Raw genomic sequence first — 23,104 nt, forward strand, 5'->3', positions numbered from 1 at the left:
TGATTGTTTAGTCTGACGACGCTGATAAATCTTCATTCAAGTCACGTGCGCGTGCCAAGCGCTGGTGATTGTTTCACGGATTCTAAATTATTTACGAAGGTATAATTGTTTAAAGATAATATTTTTCTTAAAACAAATTATTCAACTGGGAAACTTTCGGAGTGTGTTCTTTTATTGTGAATGCTTTTCACAAAAATAACGAATTAATTTAATTGGACTTCTTGTTTACCTCTACATGCCGTAGGTAGTCATTTCGAAGATCAACAGCTGGTGATATTTCATCAGTCTTAGTGGAATAAGTTTGAAATCTGTTGGACGAAAGCAAAATCCTTTCCGACGTAAGCTAACCGCCAAAAGGCACACGTTAAACGCCAAACAAGACTGAGTTAAATTGAGATGTGGAGGGACAGTTTGGATCAAACAGGACTTGCTGTAGAAAAGACATCAAACGGTGATGCAAAAACAACCATCCCGCTTGCGTCATTTTCAGCTGTTTTCAGATCATTGTAAGAACGTCGACTGAAAAAGCACATCGAAAGCGAAGCTCTGGCCTGTTCTTAGTCAAGTTGAATCAAGGATTTCTACAGCTATGTCCATGAGAGATTCAGAAATATCAGAGATCCAAGCTGCGAGGAATCGTCGACGTCGGCGGCGGTACAGAATTAATCTTTCTCGGCATGTATACAACGAGCAAGAATTCACCGAGTCATTTATCAAACAGGAGGAATACGTCTCTAGTTCTGAATTCGAACCTTCATCTCTTGCTAAAACCTTCAAGAGGTACTTTTTTCCAACCAGATGTGCTTGCAAAGACGTTTTGCAATCTTGGTTCCCTATTGCGGAATGGTTGCCTGGTTATAACGTGCGGAGGGACTTGGCACACGACGTAGCAGGGGGGTTAACAGTCGCCATCATGCATATCCCTCAAGGTAAGTGGCGAGGACATACGAATTGAATAGAAACTCTCCAAAAAACACACACAAGTAAAAGTTGACACATTAAGCTCGAGTCATTACCCTCCACCTAGGGTAACCCTATCTCGCATGTAAACAAAACTGCGAAAAACAATAGAGGAGGGTAACCTTCCTAGAAGGTACCCTCCCTCCATGTAAACAGGCCCCAAGTTAGGTGGTAATTAAGGTTTGGTGTACAATCTGGGTAATTAAGGTGGCTTACTACAGTTTTTCCGAGACTTAGTGGCGCGCGCTATGATAGCCTGCCACACGTCAGTATTTGTCGCGCGTGCAAAAATGACGCAAGTAACTTCAAGAAGTAACAAAAACCACTTCAGCACATGAAAGGCGTCAAATCTCTTTGGTGTATGTATCGATAGTTTCAAAACTCCGTTCAAACATGTAATCAAGCCTAGGGCCAAAAAAATATGGCAAAAAAGTTTGATAAACATTCGGTAAAAGAGCTCTAATTTACTGTACCTTTCTCGCATGCGATACATGGGGTTACATGAGCGCGCGCTTAAGTAAAGGGCATGCGCAATTCAATTCTCGTCCGAGGTTGTAAAAACCTGTCTTTGATCGAGGATTGCTCGAAAACTTACCGTACAACTTATGATGAAATTTTCACGGTTGATTTGTTCGGGTGAATCACGTTTGGAGCCAAAATTTTTGAAAAATCTGTAAGACAGATTTTGAGCTATTTTTGATTTCACATTCCCTTAGTTTACACAAAAACTGTCTTACAGATTTTTATTTTACTTTGCATGAATGTTAAATCAGACCCAATTTCTTATTCCTGAAATTTTCAGGTGGGGTCATACGGGTAGAATTTGAGAAAAACGTGACTTAACCTACTAGTGCCCAGTCTCTCATTGGGTACTCGGTTGCTCATTTTGGCTATTTGTTGACGTTTAATTGTTCAAATTTCACATAGAATCGTAAAAGACTTAAGCAAACAGTAAATAGTGAAGGGAAAAACAGCTTGGAACCTTTTTTAAAAGAGTTAAAAGTTGTGCCCTTATATACTCCATTAAAACTGTAGTAAGCCACCTTAATTAGAAATATTTATTTTTTTGGAAAAACAATCTTCCAAGCCACCATTTGTAATTATCTTTTATTTGTTTGATTGTGTAACCCTTAACCCCTAATATCAAAGAATAAATTCTCCTATATATATCTTGTGTTCATATTTTTTTTTATAAAAGTATTGGGGAGAAGTTATTAAAATATCAAGAAAATTCACTTTGGTGCAAAACAAAAAACCTTCATTGGGAGAAGTATGGATATTTTCTGGAAATTACAAGGAGAAATTTGATGCCGATCACTGTTAGTGTTGAATGAAGTCTTTATTAAATAAGTTACAACATACTTGTGACTTTTGTGACTTGTGACTTGTGACTTGTGACTCTTTGTTATTATATTTTTAGCCATGTCTATAAGATGTAGATAATTTTCTTATTTTCTCTTTGTTATTATTAGAATTTGTAAATATCGCGTAATTCAGCTTATGGCTGCAATGGTGTTTATAATAAAGTATCTATCTGTATCTATCTTTACAATCAATAACCAATGATATCCAGAGGGTGAGATCGGATGTCAGCACATACAAGGCGCCTCTGGCTACCACCTCAGTCTGCATTGTATATGTGATCTCACCCCACCCTACCAGACCAATACACACAAAGACCAGACCACAACTCCGGGAACTACTTCCCCTACTATTTATGAATAGTGAGTGGGTTCTTGAACAACCCACAGAGTTATTTCGAACAAGAGTTGTGAGACAGTGAACCAATGCACATTTTTTTCCAGGTCTGGCCTATGCTATGCTGGCATCCCTTCCTGCTGTTACAGGCTTGTACACTGCGTTTGTTCCTATTCTAGTCTATATGGCAATGGGAACATCCCGTCATATATCACTAGGTAAGCTTCAATCCATCTCATTTGCTGAGATCTTTTTCATGACCTGCAGTTGGGGCCAAATACTTTGACATGGTTTGTTTGAGTTAGTCCTAAACTGTCCTCACATTGTGCTCATTTGATCAGCATTGAGTGGGGGAGTGAGGTTTTTCAAAGAAATGTGGCCACGATTATGAAAGGGGCTAATAGCATCTGGATAATATCATGTTACCTCTTGATGTGAGGACAACAGGTTGGAGTAGCGTGACATTGAATGGTATAGTGGGTGTTTCAAGAAAATGTAACTGGGATTGTGGCCGTTTGTGATATGTTATTAGCAGTGGTAATAAAGGAGAGAAATAGGATTGAGGTTGTAACCTGGCAGAAACCCTGTACAAGATGCTATAAGATTTAATGACAGATTAGCAGTCCTAATAATTGGACCGTTTAGGATTTTACTTCTCAATGGTCTGGTTTGGAAGGCCAAAATCGCTTCATTTTCTTTGGTGTGACGGTGACTCGTCCCCAGTCGTCTCTTATGATATTGTACGATTGAGAGGAGACTAGGATGGCAACGCAACAAAGGAGACGACAGGAAGAAAGAAGAGAGAAAGGAAAGCGTACAATATCATAACAGATGGCTGGGGATGAGTCAGATGTCACCTAAAACGTTTGTAACACGGATCAGTTAATTGGCTATTTTCATTATGGCATCACTTGACTACAACTACCAAATTCCTTACATTTTCCTTGTTAAATCAAATTTTCCCCATTGCATTTAAGTTGCCTGGCACCAGTTTCCAGCACTTTATAAACCTTGATGGATCAATGCTACCATGTACATACTACTCTACCACTCTTTATCAGTATCAACCAATTAATGCCAAATAATTAATGCCTTATTACATTGTATTGGTGAACAAGTTGTCGTTGTTTTCTGAACTTTATAGGCTTCTATAGTAACAGTATAGCCTGTAAAAACACCCCTAATTTTAGCTTAAGTGATTATAACTCAAAAATGAGCTTGGTGACTCCCATTTCTTACTTTTGAATTGTAATCAGCTTGTGAAGGCATACTGTAACTCTTTCCAAAAAAAATTGTAGGGAGGAATTTAGAGCAAAAAATTTAAGGTGGCTGTGAAATTGTTTGTTCTGACTTAGAATTTATTTACTGATAAATATGATTAACTGGAAACATCCAGATGCCATTGATATCAGTAACCATTGTTCTTCCTGAAAGTGAAGGGGGACTGCGATGTACATACACCATGTGAACTTTTTTTAGACACCACTGAACAGAGGACGTTTTTAATTATCAATGATGGTTTGTGGTTGAAATCTTTTTGTAGGAACCTTTGCTGTGGTCTGCTTGATGGTGGGACATGTTGTGGAGAGAGAAGTAGACAAATCTGTAGTACCCACCACTGCAGCTCCCACTATACAGCCACATGATAGTTCATCAGGAGCTGGTCTCCTGCTCAGCTCAATATACAAGGAAGAGACAAATAGCAGTTTTCCAAGTCAGCAGGACTTGTTGGATGAAAAGAAGTTAGAAGTAGCTGTGGCTCTTTCAATGCTTGTTGGTCTTTTCCAGGTGAGTGTTTCAAAGGTGTTATATTCTTATATGTGTGTAGTCTGAATGTTACTTGTCAAAGTCAGTCAGTCAGTCAGTCAGTCAGTCAGTCAGTCAGTCAGTCAGTCAGTCAGTCAGTCAGTCAGTCAGTCAGTCAGTCAGTCAGTCAGTCAATCAGTCAGCCAGCTGGCTAGCCAGTCAGTCAGTCAGTCAGACCAAAGGGTGGCTGCAACCCCTTAATATAGGTCAAAATTGATTGATTGATTGATTAATTTATTATTAATCAATAATTATTGATTGATTAATTTGTTACTAAATAAATCAAACAACAACTCAATATTATTTTGACCTTTACCAAGTCTGGCAACAAGCTGTTTCTATATTCGTGACCTGTTTTAATAGGTTACTTTACAAAGAAAATCACAAAAATTAAGTAACGATTAGCCCGCCAGGTAATTGAATTTTGAACGACCTGCAATACTGACTGTAGGGTCCAGGCATTAATGTTTATTAGTCAACTTTTGTACTATGACCTATTTAATAGGTAGTTACATTTGACTGTCCTAAAACAAACCTACTCTTTTTCCACAGTTTGTAATGGGTCTTCTAAAGCTTGGTTTTGTGGCTGTGTACTTGTCTGATCCTATCATCAGTGGTTTTACTACTGGAGCTGCCGTTCTGGTCTTTACAAGTCAAGTCAAGCACATTCTTGGTCTGACTGTTCCACGATACCCAGGAGTGTTTGCTGTAGTCAAGGTTTGCGGATATTTTTACTCTGCTTCTAGTAATACTAAATACCCATTATTTTTTGTATTTTTTCTCCTTTTTTCTTGTTCGCTCACCTACCCCAGCCTCCAGGTTTTGATTGGTCAAAACATCATCCGAGACGACAAGGTCAACATAACAAAGTCATGTCATCTTCTTGTGACTTGCTCCATACCTACATGCATGTCATGTAAGCAAGTGCATGATGTGTACTGTTTATGGAACTCAGACAAGCTGCCGCAACCATGTGTGGTAGTCATTGGTGTCTTTGACGTACCACACATGTGCAACTGACAGAGTTATCTTCTATTGACATATTGCTAAATGCGGCTAAATGTAATTTAGGCTAACTTAGACTCGAGCCAATGCTGTCCTGCGGTATTTGGGCGGGCATGCTCGTTCTGGATCACATACCGTTTTTTGCAATGTGTGATATGTGATGCTTTCCAGATGTGTGAGGACGTGCATTCTGCATCGATCAGTGAATCTGCTCATGGCGTGCTTTTGCTATATTATTATAAGCCCATCTGAAAATTCACACTGTCAACACATGCATCGCTGAGTAAGGCTAGGGAATCTAGAGAGTTCACATTTAACATTCTGCAAAACTCTGAATGTAACCCTGCTGAAAATTAGTTTCCAGTCCCCTCCCATCAGTTAGTCGAGGAGGGGTATGATAATGCTTTTAACGCCAGTATGGATGAACAGTGTAAGTAATGCAAGTGATCTCTCCAATGGTTCTTTTTGTTCTACATATACTGTATTTCCATGAAATGTTTGATGTGCCATTTGGAAAAATATAGGTTGTAAGTAACAAAAGGCAATTTTCAAGTTGCTTTGAACCTCATTATCAAAGCGGGCCCTCATGCCTAGTTTTTATTATGAAAATTAGTCTTCAATCATACGCAAACAAAACTAATTTTCACATGAAAAGCTTTTCACTCAGCCTCGCTTTTATGGTGAGGTTCAAAGCAACTCAGAATGGAGACTCAGTTCCAATATAATGCAACTGGGGGTGGTTCCAATTGACCGTTTATTCCTTTTCTAGACAAAAATACAATACATGTACTCCAAAAAACCTCGTGGTCTCACAAAACGACCCAAAACGTTTTTCTCCATCGAAGTAGGTCATGTGACCCCAAAAACCAAAAAAACAACTTCATGTAAAATGCTTAAAGTATCCTTAACATCAGGGGGTTAGTCACATTTACCCCAAGCTCAACTTTTTCATTGTGGAGTGTTTTCAAGATTGCCTTACAATATTATTTCTTTTGTTTTCCGCAGACATACATTTTTATGTTTAAGAATATTACGTTGTCTATACCTGGAGCAATTATCACTGGAATGGTCTGCATTCTTCTGTTAATTTTACTCAAGTTTATCAGCGAAAAATTGAAGCATAAAATGAAATTTCCTATACCTGCAGAGTTAATAGTGGTATGTTCAAGCCTTGATTTTTTATTTTAAACTTTATTATTTACTAGTTAGTCAAGCCTTTATGTTAACAGTTTTAGCCTTTGCAATAGAGTGTGTTCACGGAAGCCATATTGGAAGAGTGAAACAATTTTCCTTTGGGAAATAAATTTTGTTTTTATCCATATATCCTTTATTGTTTGGCTTCTCCAACATGGCCGCCATGAACACACTCTATAGCAGCCTTTTATAGCTTGTGTAGCCTGCAAGAGTAAATGCCTTTTCCAGCTTTTTTTGCCACCCATTGTGGGTGAAACAAAAGCCAGGATTTAAGGTGTCAGCTCATGTAATTTGGAGAGTTAGAATATTGTAACTCTTTCTCTCCGTGTTTTAAGTATTTGCAATAAAGGAAATCAAGTTATGTGGTGAATCAAAGAGTGTGACAGAACTTGGAAGCCATTGGTGCTTTATTATAGTTTGTGCAAAATATCTTTCAACATGCATATGGTGAAATAACAGTACTGAATAATCCTCATCTCAGACTGTCTTGCCCTTATAGTGTGTAGTTCCAGAAAATACCCATGGTTACCTCTCCCATGGAAGGGTTTTTTTTCTTCTAAGACCCCCCACCCCACCCATCTGGAAATTCCAATTCAGCTAGTTTGTACATTCCTTTACAGTTTTTAGACTTTTAGCCCCCCCCCCCCCCCCCCTCCTGTAATTTCCGATCCCTTCTGTTGGGAAGTATAGATATTTCCTGTAATTACATTTTATTTATACACATTGTACATTCTAGCTAACCAACCAACCACCCAAGACTATGAAATAGATGATAAGTACACAATGAAAATTCTTGGAAAAAATTTCTGAGCCCCAGCATGAATCAAACCCACAACCTTCCAGTTATGACCACGAAGGTCGTGGTTTCAATTCCTGCTGGGAGCTCGGAAATTTTTCCCAAGAATTTTCATTGTGTACTTATTGTCTATAATTTTCATAGCACTGTACATTCTGTCTGTCAATTATCCAGAATACATGTACATGTAGAAAGTGGCTCTATTAATATAAATCAATTGTTTTTATAGTGGTATGCATTTTTTTTACAGGTTGTTCTTGGAACATTGGTGTCATATTTTGTTGCTCTGAATGAAAAATTTCAAGTACCAATCCTTGGCAATATCCCCAGAGGGTAATCTATTAATTTAACGTAATATGCACTCTTGCACTTTTTGTGTCAAATTTTCCAACTTATAGAGCCAAATAATACAAGGTGCTCTGAGTACTGGTAACTTCAAACCAAAACAAAACTGTTATATAAATTATTATGGGATTAAATGTGTCAACTTGAACTGTGTGTGACAGTTCCTCTGCAATCTCTCTTTACTCTCTTATATATTGTCATGCGGATGTTTGTAAGTACATTTAAATTTATGAGGATTTGTTCAATAATTTTTTAATGTACTTAAAATTTTACCCCCCCCCCCCACCCCCTGCCTCTTATTTTGTTAACTAAGTGTGACATTCTACTACACCAGGCCTTGCTCAGTCCAGGATAAACAGCAATGCCAAAATTATACATTTGTAGTCTTAGGGTATCACTTAATTCAAAACAGTTGTAGCATTGCTTGCTGTAATTTTGATGGCAATTACATGTATCTTTTTCTATGATAATATCAATCAAACATGCCATTGGCTACATGTGGAACTATTTTTTAGAAAATTTTAGGAGGCAAGTCTTCAAGATTTTTGATCATTGTTTGCAACTGAATCTCTTTTCTTTGCTGCAGGCTGCGAGTGCCAGCGGCGCCGTCCTTTGTCTTGATGGGAAGCATGATTCCTGATGCTCTTGTGATTGCTATCGTGATATTTGCAACAAATGTTTCTTTGGCTAAAGTGTTTGCCCAAAGAAACAATTATGTTGTTGATTCAAATCAGGTAATGTGATAGTTTTTGTACCCTTTGTAATATCTTTAGGAAACACACTACGCCATTTGTGGCTGCCCGCAGCCGGTCCAAATCTGAATGGTTTATTCATGCAATACCCAATATGCTAATGCATAACAATATGCACGTACACGTGTATATGCTGCTGAATATGCTAATACATAACACTGCTTTCCCGCCAAAAAAAAGGAAATGACAACAAAGGTAATACATAACACCACTTTCCCGCCAAAAAAAAGAAAATAAACCGAAAAAAAAAAAAAAAAGGTTTGTTCCAAGTCCTCACTAAAGTTTTCTTCTTGAAACTCAGTTTTCCTCACAAGTTTAACTTTTCAACTGGTTTTCTTATTCTAGTCGAGCGTCTTAGAGTGAGTCCTACTGTAGGAACGGGAGAACCTCCTGTTGGTTCCGTGTTTTCCTGTTCCTGCGTGGGTAAACCGCCTGTTACTTCCGTGTTCTTCGTTTCTGGCTCTGGTCTGTCGTCTTGTGCATCGTGTGTGCAAAGTTCAGGTTCAAACACGTTTTGTGAAACTCGCAAATGATTTTCTGGTTCCAAGGAATCGCCTGGATCAGTTGACGTCTCATCAGCAGATGCCGTAACGAGGTGATCTGCGTGAACATGTCTTGTCAAATTGCCCACTTGAACGAGATACCAACGACTTCCACGCACCTCCAAAACGATGCCTGGACTCCACTTCACAGACCCTGACTTAAATCCACCGACAGGATTACGGACTCGGACGGGCTCATTCACCTTAAATGTCCTCTCAACTTGCGATCTGTCATGGTGAAACTTCTGCTTCAACTGCTTACTCTCAACAAATTGTGCCAGATTTGGTTTCAACAAGGTCAGCCTGGTTCGCAGCTGCCTCTTAACCATTAGCTCAGCTGGGGTCCGCCCAGTAACACTATGGGGTGTGGAACGGTACTTGATCAAGAAATTGGCAAGCCTGTGCTTCATTGACATGTGTCCGGTTCCTTGTAGCACCTGTTTCACTAACGCTTCCTTCACCACTCGAACAGACCTCTCAGCAGCACCATTTGAAGCAGGGTGGTAAGGAGGAACTAATGTGTGCTTGATACCATTCTGTCTCATGAACAGGGAAAACTCAGCAGAAGTAAACTGCGGGCCATTATCTGACACCAACTGTTCTGGAAGACCATGTTCAGCAAACATAAGCCTCAATTCATCAATGGTGCGCTCGGTAGTTGTGGAGGTCATATGCTTCACATCTATCCATTTCGAATGACTGTCAATTAGCACGAGGAAATAATCCTTTCCTTTCTGGCAGAAATCAACATGAACCCTCTGAAAGGGTCTTGTTGGCCACTTCCAGGGATGCAAGGGCATCTTTGGTGGTAAACTCCTCACATTCTGACACACTGAACAACTCTTGACCACGCGTTCGATTTCTCCATCTAACCCAGGCCACCACATGAAACTGCGAGCGACGGCCTTCATACTGCACACACCCGGGTGCTCCCAGTGCAATTCACCCAGCAATTGACTTCTAAGGCTCACAGGAACTACCACGCGGATTCCCCAGAGCACACAGCCTTGCTCGTACGACAATTCATTTCTTCTGCTGTGGAACGGTTTCAGTTCCACATCATCACAGGTCTCTGGCCATCCATACAAAGTATTCTGATACACCTTGCTTAACATCGGATCCTTAAGGGTTGCCTGTGCAATATCCGCCGCCATAACCGGAAACTCTTCACGAACCGCTCCTATTCTGTAAATCTCACCCTCCATGCCCAAACTTGAATCCTGATGAGGCAATCTTGATAAAGCGTCAGCGTTCAAATGTTCCACTGACCTACGATACTCTAGCTCGTAGTCATACGCTGATAGCACAAGTGCCCATCTCTGCATGCGTGCCGCGGCAAGAGTAGGAACAGCAGACTTTGGACCCAAAATTGCTTGCAGAGGTTTGTGGTCTGTCACAAGCGTAAATTTACGCCCGTACAAGAACTGGTGAAAACGTTTCACCCCAAACACCAAAGACAAGGCTTCCTTTTCAATTTGGGCGTAATTCTTCTCACTGGCACTCAATGTCCTTGATGCAAATGCGATTGACCGCTCGTGCCCGTCATCCATGACATGACTAATCACCGCACCAAGTCCGTACGATGAAGCGTCACACGCAAGTCGAAGTTCTCTTTTGGCATCATAATGAACGAGTAGGGCATCACTGGTCAAGCTTGACTTGCACGTTTCATACGCTCTCTGTTCTACACTAGTCCAATTCCACGGGACATCTTTCTTCAATAACCGATGCAATGGCGCAAGAGTTGTGGCCAACCCTGACAGGAAACGCGAGTAGTACTGCACCATGCCCAGAAACGACCGCAATTCACTCACATCCTTCGGCACTGGAGCATTCTTTATGGCTGAAATCTTCTCCTGTACTGGATGCAACCCGTCACCATCCACTCGCAGACCAAGGTACACAACTTGCTTCGCCTGGAAAATGCATTTCTTCAGGTTTAGTCGCACGTTGTACTTGTGTAGTCTGTCCAACACTTCCGCCGTGATCTCCAGATTTTCTTTCGTATCGACACCTCCGATAAGAATATCATCTTGATTACATACGCACTTCTCAACTCCTGCCAAGATTTTGTCCATCGTTGCTTGGAAAATCTTCGGTGCAGATTTGACACCATATGGCAGCTTTGTATACGCGTACAATCCCTTGTGGGTGTTAATGCTCAGATACTTCCGGCTGGCTTCATCAACACTCATTTGCGCATACGCATGCGTCAGGTCGAGTTTAGTAAACACCTTGGATCCAGCCAGTGTGGAGTACAGATCTTGTGCTGTTGGGAGAGGATATTGTTCATCATCGACCACCTGGTTGATCGTCACCTTGTAATCACCACAAATTCTGACCGACCCGTCAGACTTCGGCACGACAACTATTGGGCTAGCCCAATCACTCCGTTCGACTTTGACGATAACACCGTTTTCCTCAACAGGGCTTCTGATATTATGCGATGTTGCGATTTCGCATAATTGACCTAAAATCGCAACAAATCGCATAATACATGAAATATCGCAGAATTTGTACAAAAACGCACAATTTAAGAAAAAAAGAGCAAAAATCCCGCTCAATGTTAAGTTCTCCGATAATTTAAATGTTATCTCAAGGCATTTTTTCTTTCAAAAGGCGTCAAAAAGCACCGGGAAGCGTTCGTTCGTTGAACAAACGAACAAACAGGCGTTCTATGTGTCATTTTACATGTTGGGGACCTGGTGCTGGTTTTCAAAATTAAACAAGTGATCATTGGCACGGAATAAACAATCCTTTTATGTAAATACACCAATCACAATAGATGTCATTTGATTCCTTCTAACTTGTGTTGTTAGTATCAGCATGGAAACTGCTCGATAGTCGCTTGCAATATGTAGTTATTTTGATTTAATTGAAACAAATTTCCTCAATCCTCATTATGGATAAGTTTGTTGTTAAAATGCCGAGCACTTCTTCGCAGGAAAAAAAAAAGATCGCACCTTCCTGTAAATATTTCGGCGAAAGACAGGGCAAGAAAGTACCCCGAAGGAACATTTCATGATGACGATGGTCTGCAACGTAGTGGTTGTTCATCTTTGAAAGTTTGTGGTAGACAAGCACCTTGAAGCTGAGTCACACAAGCCGAATGTGGAAAAAATGCGGGTGGGAATCAACAAACGTTGAAATGAGGCAACAAATGATTTATTTCAGCCATTTGTTCCTTCCTTTGTGCTCAAATTGCTTCTTGAACAGCAAAAAATGAATTGTGCTCCTCTTAGACCTAATAAAACAAGGTTAAATTAGCTAAAATGAAATCGCATAATTTGCCGCATAATAGACCTTTCTTGCCGCATAATGAGACTTAAAAGTGCCGCATAATTTCCAATTTTTTTTTGCACCCTATCAGAAGCCCTGCCTCAAGCTTGTTAAGCTCTGCTTCCACAGCTTCTCTAAGAGCATATGGCACCGGGCGTGACTTGAAATAAATTGGACTTGCATTCTCGCGTACACGAATATGCGCTTCCAGCCCCTTCATTCCATCATACCCTTCTCTGAACAGGTCAGCATGCTTCTCAAGGATGTAGTCTAATTCTTCGTTCGCCGAAATCACACCGGCCAAACTGAAAACTTCATTCCAATCCAGCTTGAGTTTGTCCAACCAGTTTCGCCCGAGCAGGGTTGGTTTGCCCTCATTTTCTGCCACAATCATTGGAAGGGTGTGTTCCTGTCCAGCATGCACAACTTTGCACGCGATCTGCCCACATGTCTGCAACGTTTCACCTGTGTATGTCTTCAGCTTTATGTCGGTCTTCTGAAGTGGAATAGACTTGAATTTCGTGACGTACGTATCTCTGCTCATGATAGAATAATCGGCGGCTGTGTCAATCTGCATATCCATGTTCTCGCCGTTAATCTCCACCTCAACATGGTAGCCTTTGCTACCTTTGCTGCTCGTAGCATAAAGTCCAAAAATCCCTAACTCATCATCCGGACCTTCATTATCTACTGCATCCCCGTCAACGAAATCGGCGTCTAGCTGCTGAATTCTACCTCCTCTGACCGGCTTCCCTTGAACCCTTTTTTTACACACCACAGCAATATGTCCGATTTCCTGACATCTATAGCATGTGGCATCCTTAAATTTGCAAGACTTAGGTGAGTGGTAACCATTGCAGCGCGAACACTTGGCTCCTCTTTGTCGGTTGTTTTCACTCGCACTGAGCTTATTAACTGAGCTCGTCGCTTCTGGTCCAACACCAGAGTTTGGTCGACTAAACTCTCGACTGTTCTTGTCTGCCAACTCCATTGAAATAGCAATCTGACACGCCGTGTCGAACGTCAAACCTGAGGTGTTGAGCAACTTATTTTGGATCTTCACACTGTTCAATCCACAAACAAACCTGTCCCTCAATGCACGGTTCAAAAATTCACCATAGTTGCAGTGAATAGATAACTTCTTCAGCGCCACGATGTAATCATTAATCGATTCACCCAGGTTTTGATTTCGCATGCCGAAATGAAAACTTTCGGTTATTTCGAGTGGGGCCGGATCATAATGATCTTTCAATCGCCGAATGATGTCCTCCAAGGTCGAGTCCTTTGGTTTTGCGGGAGATAAGAGGTTGCTTAACACAGAATAAACCTCCGGGCCAACTTCAGTAAGAAAAATTGCCTTTCGCTGTTGCACGATGCGTCGATTCGCAGTCGCATTCTCCGAACCAGGAGTCTCTACAATGTTGTTCGCAGTGAAAAACATTTCAATTCGCTCCACATAGGCAGTGAACGTCTCTTTGTCTTTCGAAAACTCTCCAACGCGGCCAATGTACGAAGCCATCCTCGTCGCCAAAATGTAATATCTTTAGGAAACACACTACGCCATTTGTGGCTGCCCGCAGCCGGTCCAAATCTGAATGGTTTATTCATGCAATACCCAATATGCTAATGCATAACAATATGCACGTACACGTGTATATGCTGCTGAATATGCTAATACATAACACCCTTGTACACTGGCCTCTCAGATATCAGAAATTTCCCCCACCTCCCATCCCCCTTTTGCATAGATTGATCATGCATGTCTGTTTTCCATCATTAGGAACTTATTGCTTGTGGATCAGCCAACATCATTGGATCATTCTTCTCTTGTTTTCCGGTCAGTGGCTCACTTTCTAGGTCAGTCATTCAAGAAAGTCTTGCACGAACACAGGTATTTGAAAATGTGATATTATGCTGTTAGAGCTGCCTTGAATATCATGGATAATGATTCTGTGATTACCATTAATGGATTTTCTTTTCATCATGTGATTTGGGTTGCCAACCTCAAATTCAAAACATTTGGCAGACCCTAGGCCACACTGCAAAATACTTCACAAATTGTGGAGTATTTTGCAGTGTTTCCCAAGGTCTTGGTCTTGAATAAGCAATAAATTTATAGTGATTGGTTTCCATGTGTACAAATCCTTTCATATTTTGTAAATATCGGGTCAGAAGTGGGATTAAAATGCAGTCTCCTCCATTTAGAGACCAGGAAAAAAAAAATAAAATAAAAACTGTCATCCAGCTTTAAAGAATGAGATGTCCCTGAAAAAATCCAATCCCCTCATACCCCCCCTCCCCCTTTGCAGGGTTCTCATTAGAAGGTGGGACCTGGGTACCAGTACTAGGATACACAAGAGCTGGTACCTGCCTAGCTACTTTCAAACTGAACACAAAGAAATTCACTTCAAGGGTAATTTTCTGTCCAGCTACTCTCTTATAGGTGCCCCCCTACTTCAAAACTTAATGAAACCCCTGCCTTTGGAAATTTCAATTACACTTCATTTGTTCAGAGTTTCCAATGTCTTCCCATGGAAGGACATATACATTTGTGAATTTTTTTGAACCTGCATAAAAGTTGTTAAATTTCTGCAAGTTTATATTATTTTTCTTTTTGTTTTGCAGCTCTGTACCATTCCTGTTGTGATTATAATTATCCTGGTGTTGTTGTTTATAGCTCCACTGTTTTATCACTTGCCCAAGGTGAGTGTAAATGCATGTTTTCCTACTGTTTATTAACACCCCTGCTTAATAAGCAGTGGAAGTATTTCTGAGGGCTTGAAATCTTAAATTTATTTATAATTCATGGAGTCACTACCGTGAAAGAGGTTTGGAAAAGTGATCTTAATTATCATAAAATAAAATAAAGTGAACTTTTACTTTGATTTTCTCCAAGAATTATGTAAGGTTTGTGAAGCTATATCAAACACTCAAACGAGTGTTTATCCCATTTCCAAACACCTCAACTTTGGATTGAAAAACTTGCATATCGGTTTTTTTTTTTTTCGTTATTTTTGTATCACATCAATATTACGGTGGTGAGTCACAGATTTCCCTTGGCCATCATTAAATTTTGTGAGCTAGCCCTTTATGTATGTAGGCTTCTTTTGTAGACATACAAGGTTTTCTTTTTATGGGACTGTTTATTTTCCCAGTGTCTAATATTATAACAGTTATCCAACTTTCATGTTTCATCAAAAATCAGTGATAAGGTAACCACATTTGACAGATGACTGCCTTTTCTTTCTTACGTTTTTCAGGCTATACTAGCAGCAGTGATTGTGGTTGCACTTAAAGGCTTGTTCCGTCAGTTTAGCAGGCTGAGGCAGCTCTGGAGAATATGCAAACCAGATGCTGTAAGTTGATACTAGAAAGTCTACTTTCAACCTTTTCAGTCCCAAGGTTAAAAGAGTTAGTTGAAGGGCTCAGCTAGAACATAATTGCAACCTAACTACATTCAGGTCACTTTTTCTTGTTTTAGCTCAGATTCACAGGAGTGTTTGCATGTGGCCTTGAATTCCTTCAGGAACCATTGCTCCAATGTTTTATCCGCTGCGTTGTGCTTTTTTTTTTGTGATGAAAACGGAAATCTTACCCATAATCATAGGTTTTTATTGCAAACAAAGCGCAAAGCAGCACATACAACATTGGAGCAACGTTTCCTGAAGGAATTCAAGGCCACATGCAAAATCTCTAGTGAATCTGAGCTAAAACAACAAAAAGCGATCTTAAGGACGGTGCCTACTTTTGTTACTGCGCATTCGTTCTGCGCATCGCGAGATACTCGGGTTTCCTATAGGTGGTGCCTACTAAATACAGTAATATTTTTGCGCGGTTTTAAAACTATACGGAGAAAGCAGAACTTACATGTACCAAATGTTGTTGGTATCTCAAAAGAAAATTGGGGGTAACCATGCATTTTTCAGAGAAAATTAAGCTGCAATTTAGGAAAAAACCCCATACATTGCTTTATATTTTGGCACTTTTTGGAGATATTGTTGCTTAATTATCTCTGAAAAATGCGTGGTTACCCCTTTGGATTCCAACAGGCCTTGCTAAGATCTGCTTTTCCCGCATAGTCATAAACCGCACAAAAATACTTCGGTATTAGTAGGCACTGTCCTTAAATGCATTAGATTGGTAAAGCTCTAAGCCCTTCAGTTTATTGCATTCATTCATTTGACTCCCAACCTTATTCTGACCTCCTCAGTAGTTGAATTTAATACCTACTAGGCCCAGTCTTTGTGCCTTGTGGTGTATAAGGCCCCAAAAGCAAAACTAAGGTAAACTAAATAGTAAAGCTGTAAATTTGGCAAAAATTATATAAAGAAAACAATTACCATCATTTATTCAACGACTCCCTCTAATGATAATCATATTTTTATTATGTGAATGAGTGAAGACCTTTTTTGATGGATTTTTAAAAGCTGGCCTTACATGTAAAAGTCCAAGAGTTTCAACATTTTGGAATAAGAAAGGAATTAAGAATTTCTAACTCCTGATAGAGCAACAGCTAGATTGTACTGTCTCAAAAAAAACTTGACTGGATTCGCCTTTTGTTGTCACATGGGATGCTGGTTTTGGCATGATTGTGAACGTGGAATACTTAATATATCAGATTAGTTTCCATGCCGTTCTGAGTCATGTGAACTGGTCCAGCACACAACACTAAGGGTGCGTTCAACTGACCCTATATTCCGGAATAAGAATACATACAATGATATGTGACAGGAAATCCTTCATAAAAGGTTTTAGAAGTTAGGAGTATGAGACATGTGTCGGCAATAGTTTGCAGAATTGACCTCCCAAATTTCATAAAAAGAGAAATTTAACAGCTATTCCGCTTATTCTTATTCCGGAATAAAGTCAATTGAACGCAACCTAATCGGTCTTTCATGGAATTGCTCTGGCACAAGGTATATCAGTCAGTCCAACAGTGATCTGTTTTCTGTCATTTCTGTTAACATTACACTAGATTGATTTCTGTGCCAGAGTGAAAAGAACATTGATCCAGGTATAATGTCAGGGTTAACATGGTCAGGAAAAAGTCGATCAAGGCAAAAAAAATATTTTTTTTAGGTCTGGGAAAAGGCTGCGTGCAGGAAATTTGACATCAAGTCAGGGAACTTCTAATTCCTAAGCTTATAAAGTCATTGAAAACTCAGGAAATGTTATTTTTGGCCATAGTTAGTAGAAGGAGTCATGTCACACTCTACGAACTATGTTTTGGCTATTATAGGAACTTGGTTTCCAAAAGAGTTTCCTTGTTACCAAAGGTTGAAATATGCCATTCCAAAATGTGTTTGCAAACAAAATGATTTCTGTGCCTTCTGACTGCTGGCTTTATTGTCAAAGGATTTGTCTTGAATGTTCAATGAAAATTGGGATTGTGGTGAATGAAAAGTCATGGATTGAATTTTAATTTATTTGTGATTAGTGCAAACCCTGAATTTGAACATTACATAGTTATGTAGCATGATTGGTTTTAGTTGTAAAGTTCAGTAGATAATTTTTTTATTATTTGTTGGAAAAAAATTGTTTTTGTTTCAAAGGTTGTATGGTTTGCAGCTTGGCTAGGAGTTGTTTTGCTTGGCATTGATGTGGGATTGGGAATCGGAGTTATCATGGCACTTGTGGTAGTGCTTTGGAAGTCATCAAGGTTGGTTTGATTCCTTCGAATTCCTTAACATTAATATTTTTTCATTTGTTTGTTAGTATAAATTAAAACACTTACTGTGTATTACTTGTTTATAAACACTTTTTCATTTCAGACCACCAGCAACCCTTCTTGGACAAATTCCAAAGACAGGAATTTACAGAGATCTTCATAGGGTTCCTTCAGTTAGTATGCAGTTTTTCTTTTATTTCTGCTTGAACTACTAAAATAATATTACTTATAGAAACAAATTAATTATTATTTGTCTCTATAAGTAATATTAATAGGGCTAAAGTTTTCCTTATAATTTTATCAAAGTCATATCACTTTGAGGAGGTCTTGTATTTTCCTTTGTTTCAGATGTAAATTACCCAACCTTAACAAAGGAAAATACAAATCAACCTAGGTTGAAATTATTTTAGCCTGGATTCATTTTAACCTACAACAAATACATTAAACAAAGATTTTTTGGACTATAAGTAATCAGATGTTTATTTTTTTTTTAGGCTAAACCAGTCCCTGGTGTAAAGATTTTTAGGTTTGAGTCAGCCATGTTTTATGCCAATTCAGAGTACTTCCGCAGTTCTTTGATAGAGTTGACTGGGATTGATCCACAAAATCCCAACAAACACAGTAGCATTGACAGTGACAGTTCAGTTTACTACAGACATAATGTGTCTGACCCAGGAAGCCCATCAATAGAGATCACAGAGCACAATTTTCCTGAATCTACTGTAGTGGCCAACACAACTCTGGAGAATGGGGTAAGCTCCTTCTTGTTTTGGGTGATGTTGGAAAGCTCTCCAGGTTGACAGTTAAACCAACACTTGACCATTTGAAATATTATAAGTTGCCAACAGGCTGCTAAAAGCTCACCAGCGGATACTAAAACAAGCCAGTTTAACCACAGAACATTCCACAGTTTGGCAAGTCACATTCCCTTGAAGAAAAGTGCACAAAGTTTGCATTTAACTGAACACATTTGTAGTTTATTCTCTCATACACCAGTTTCTTAGGACTGTTTTGGAATTATAAAATTAATGTAATTAATGTAAAATTAATGTAATAAAATTGTTTGTATTAAATTACTTCAGGCTTTGTAATATATAATTTACAACTTGCAGGTGGAAGTATTTTTGTATTAATTTAATACTTGCTTTGTATTTAATATAATAAAGTTTTGTTGCTGTTGTTGTTGTTTGTTCTTGACTATTATTTTAACTGTCTTGTAACTGCCGTTAATTTCCATTTCAGGATGTAGAAATTACGTTGAGTGACACAGAAGCCAATGAGAATGGTAATGGAGATGGAGATTCTGTCCCAGTTCATGCTGTTATTGTTGATGCTAGTACATTTAACTTTATAGACACTCAAGGAGTAAACACCCTGTTGCAGGTGAGACCCATGAATAGCTAGCTAATAATACAAGAGAGGTATGATGGACTAAATATTGTAACTTATTATTATTTTTTTTTTGTTAGCTTGGTGTAGAGTATGAAAAGATTGGAGTGAAATTCTACTTGGCACACTGTAGATGTGAGTTACAATATATTTACAATTATAATGTTTTTGTACATTAATCAGTTTAAAATAGCATATTTGTTCAGAGCAAAGAAATAAATTAGTGTAATTTTATTTTATGCTGTTGTCTAGACCACATACGTGAAATGTTAGAGAAAGCAGGCTTTACAGCAAGAATAGGAACAGAGCATTTATTTGTCTCGGTGCATGATGCTGTGATACACGCTGTTGGAATTCACTCTGAGGTGAGTTTTGTGGAATTCTCTTTCATTAAATTACTGGCTTATTTATTTAGTTAAAAATTTATGCAGGAACATCTGGTTTGGCATATAATTTTGTGGCTGGTTTAAAAAGAGTTCTGGCTAAATTAACAAAATAAAGCAATTAATATCAAAATAATTAATTTATTAATGTACAATGCATAAAGACGTCATTGAGTTTTTAGTCACATGTGGCATTAATCTTCTCACCCGTAACAATCTTCTTAATTTCTGAGTAAAATGACCCTTAAACCATCAAGACCAGCCGTAACATCAAGGTTCTTTGAAGGTTTTTCAGCCGTAACAGGTGTTACGGGTTACGGCCCTTAATGACAGCTCTGACCATGAACAAAAAGTCTATAATGTTAAGATGGTAATTATAAATAACGCTTGAGATGGTGTTCCGCTTTGTACAGTTTATGGCTATGTGGGAAACCAGATCTTAATAAGGGTTATTGGAATCCAAAAAGAAAATTGGGAGTAACCATGCATTTTTTAGAGATAATTATAAGCAACACAATAATTTTAAAAAGCACCAAAATACAAAACAACATATAGCATTTCTTCCTAAATTGAAAAATGCATGGTTACCCGTAATTTTCTTTTAAGATTCCAATAACCCTTGACAATATCTTCTTTTCCCATGTAGTTATAAACTGTGCAAAATATCTCTGGTTTAGGTCAGTACCGCTGTAAGAAACCTAGCCTGCGTAGCAGTTGTTTCCGTTTCCTTCAAGCCAAGCGGGGCAAGCGCGCGAGGGCATTGGGCAAAAAGGAGCAACTTTTTTGCTCCTTTTTGCCCAATGCCCTCGCGTGCTTGCCCCGCTTGGCTTAAAAGAAATGGAAACGACTGCTATGCAGGCTATAAGAAACCCAACTTTCTCTGACCCTCCTGAGATGTGCAGAACGTATGCACAGCAGCAAAAGGTCAGGCACCGTACCGTCCTTAACAGTGTTATTGCGTGTTTTGCAGGATGCATCTTATACCTCTCCCACGATGAGTGATACTGAATCAGCCAGCATGACATTAGAGGCTGGAACTTGTAATCCATCAGTTGGTCAAACTCACCACAGAAATCTCTCTCAGTAGAAGTTCCTTATGTCGATTGGTTATGAGGGTTGGGAGCACAAGAAACTGTCATTGTTTGGCTCTCGGATTTATTTGATGTGTGATATTGAAGTGTGGAAATGTTAATATTTATTTTTCATAATTCAATAAACAAGTGAATTATTTTTAACTTAAATTATTTGGTCCCTGGCCTACTGCTATGGGAGATAGGAGAAACTAACAAAACAGGTCTGATTTGTAGGAGAAAATTATCAAAGGAAACTTCGATAAGAGAAAATTTCGGTAAGAGAACATTTTGATAAGAGAAAACTTACAAAACCTGATTTGTTTAGAAGCACAACTATAATTTCAGATAATATATCAGTTGTGTGCAAACAAAATAATATTTAATTAGTTTTCCAAACAGGGTAGTGATATTTAATAAAATATCTAGAACAATATGACTATGTACATTCATTCCTGACCTTGGAATATGTTAAATAATAATAAATTCATCAATCAAAAGGAAAATCAAGGAAGCTATCCACATGAGATGCCAACATTCCACATTAAATGGAAATTAAGTTCCCGCCATTTTTAACCACTTGTTGTCACATGACTAGACAACATGTAATCACGTGAGAACGTGGAGCTCACTTTGCTGATGAAGACTCATCACAATACATTTTGCTCTAATTTCTTGGACCTGGTGATAATAATTTATTATTATCTAGAACAAGATATGAAAAATTGCCTATTTCTGGAACAATTAAGGTATCACTTTCAAATGCAATTTAAACCTTCTGAACTGTGCATATTCCACATACATGTACCTACCTGAGTACTCTCACCCCTCTCTGGGAGCTAAAGGCCGATCTAGACGGTACAACTTTTGCTTACGACTGTCGGGTGCGATTTCTAGAGCGCACGCTGCTCGTGTCATGCAAAAATTGGCATACAACTCTCATCATTCAACATTGCCTATACCTACGATTGTTGTAGGATTTTAAAATCCTATGACATTTTTTGTGAGGTACACGACAGTTGTAAGCGAGTTGTAGGTTTGATTTACACGTAACAATTTGTGCTATAGCCTGTCGTAAGCTTGTCGCATGCGACAAAGTCGTACCGTGTAAATCGCCCTTAAGAAAGTCTTGCTTGGGTTTGCAGAAAAAATGCTTAGTCACATTGTCTCACAAAGTCTTGAATTAATTTACTGTTTGCTACCCAAGTTCATGTTGTTCAGAGCAGGTTTTAGTTTCCAGTTCTGTCTAAGCATTTATTGGTGTTTTTTTTACTATGAATCTGTTTTGTCCCCCATTCGAAACATTCATGAAGACCTCTTTTAATATCATTATTACAAGTAACTGTCGTCTAGCCTTAGAAGAGTGGCAAGGAAACATTTACAGATATTTTTTAAGTTGAACCAATAAAAAAGTGAATGCAACAGGAATAAGTATCTCCATAAATATTTTCCTAAAATTAAAGATAAAATTAATTATTAATGTAAGTATTTAGATGATAATTATATTTTTGTCTCACTGAACTCAGTGGACAAATTAACATGCCTTTTACATCTATTTAGTATAAAATAAAATGGTTGCTCGTTTGACTGTCTTGTTGCTGATCTTCTAAATACCTTATGGGAAATTAACGCCTCATGAAATTAATGCAAATTTTTAAAATTTGTGTTAATAATATTTAAGTCGCATTAATTTTTGTTAACATTAATTTCCGCATCATTAATTAAGTGGCGCGTTAATTTCAGCGACCTTAATTTCCACAACTTTTGCCCCAAATTCTCGATACACTCCAGAAAGGGAAAAGCAATTTGTTTAATCAGGGTGGAATCTGCTGGTATCATGGACACTGCGTGTGAAGAATGCTCGAAGTGGCCAGTTTCCTTTACTAAACCCCTATGTTTAGGGACAATTCCACAAACATTTTGAAATGTGAACTCTGAAGAAAACAGGCTTCTTAGTTAATTTTAAACACTAGATTCCATTATCCTGAAAAGGTCACAACTGAATGGCTGTTTAAGAAGCAGGATCCCGCACATCACAGGTAGCTGATGGTGGCCAGCCATATGCATTGTGCCAAGACATGAACATACCTAGCTGTCAGAGCCACAGATTAAAACTGTTTTAAGGATTTTTTTGTCACAATCAAAAAAGGCTGCATGGCATGCAAATATTATATTTTGGTGAACAACTCTAGTCTGAAATGTCAGCCGTCTCCTCCC

The 23,104-nt window shown here is 38.8% G+C and overlaps 2 protein-coding genes across 4 annotated transcripts in view; one reads left to right on the forward strand and one right to left on the reverse strand.

The window, feature by feature from the left end:
• Nucleotides 1-22,475, forward strand: LOC146451624 (prestin-like). 3 transcript variants are annotated; one of them, XM_085099001.1, is made up of 18 exons: nucleotides 1-99; nucleotides 245-929; nucleotides 2,766-2,876; nucleotides 4,202-4,446; nucleotides 5,017-5,181; nucleotides 6,475-6,627; nucleotides 7,710-7,792; nucleotides 8,391-8,538; nucleotides 14,158-14,268; nucleotides 15,003-15,080; nucleotides 15,638-15,733; nucleotides 17,930-18,036; nucleotides 18,149-18,218; nucleotides 18,540-18,797; nucleotides 19,288-19,428; nucleotides 19,515-19,569; nucleotides 19,687-19,799; nucleotides 20,788-22,475. In XM_085099001.1, the coding sequence occupies exons 2-18, from the start codon at nucleotides 590-592 to the stop codon at nucleotides 20,902-20,904; spliced, it is 2,391 nt and encodes a 796-aa protein (XP_084955127.1). In that variant the 5' UTR covers nucleotides 1-99; nucleotides 245-589; the 3' UTR covers nucleotides 20,905-22,475. The 3 variants fall into 3 exon arrangements, 2 of the variants coding, with proteins under 2 accessions (XP_084955127.1, XP_084955126.1); XR_014860002.1 differs by lacking the exon at nucleotides 1-99 and having other exon boundaries at nucleotides 125-929; nucleotides 20,788-21,992; nucleotides 22,095-22,475; XM_085099000.1 differs by lacking the exon at nucleotides 1-99 and having other exon boundaries at nucleotides 125-929.
• The window catches only part of LOC146451625 (uncharacterized), a 12,595-nt gene continuing 11,466 nt past the window's right edge, over nucleotides 21,976-23,104 (reverse strand). The window contains exon 3 of the mRNA XM_085098767.1: nucleotides 21,976-23,075. The gene's annotated coding sequence lies outside the window, so the exon portion shown is untranslated. The remainder of the gene's footprint in view (nucleotides 23,076-23,104) is intronic.

The sequence above is a fragment of the Pavona decussata genome, unplaced genomic scaffold (assembly GCF_977016875.1).
Source record: "Pavona decussata unplaced genomic scaffold, jaPavDecu1.1 SCAFFOLD_386, whole genome shotgun sequence".
NCBI lineage: Eukaryota > Metazoa > Cnidaria > Anthozoa > Scleractinia > Agariciidae > Pavona > Pavona decussata.

Coding starts and splice junctions, on each gene's coding strand:
- LOC146451624 (XM_085099001.1), top strand. CDS start 590: ATGTCCATGAGAGATTCAGAAATATCAGAGATCCAAGCTGCGAGGAAT. Junction 6,628..7,709: donor TACCTGCAGAGTTAATAGTG/GTATGTTCAAGC, acceptor TTTTTTTTACAG/GTTGTTCTTGGAACATTGGT. Junction 8,539..14,157: donor ATGTTGTTGATTCAAATCAG/GTAATGTGATAG, acceptor TTCCATCATTAG/GAACTTATTGCTTGTGGATC.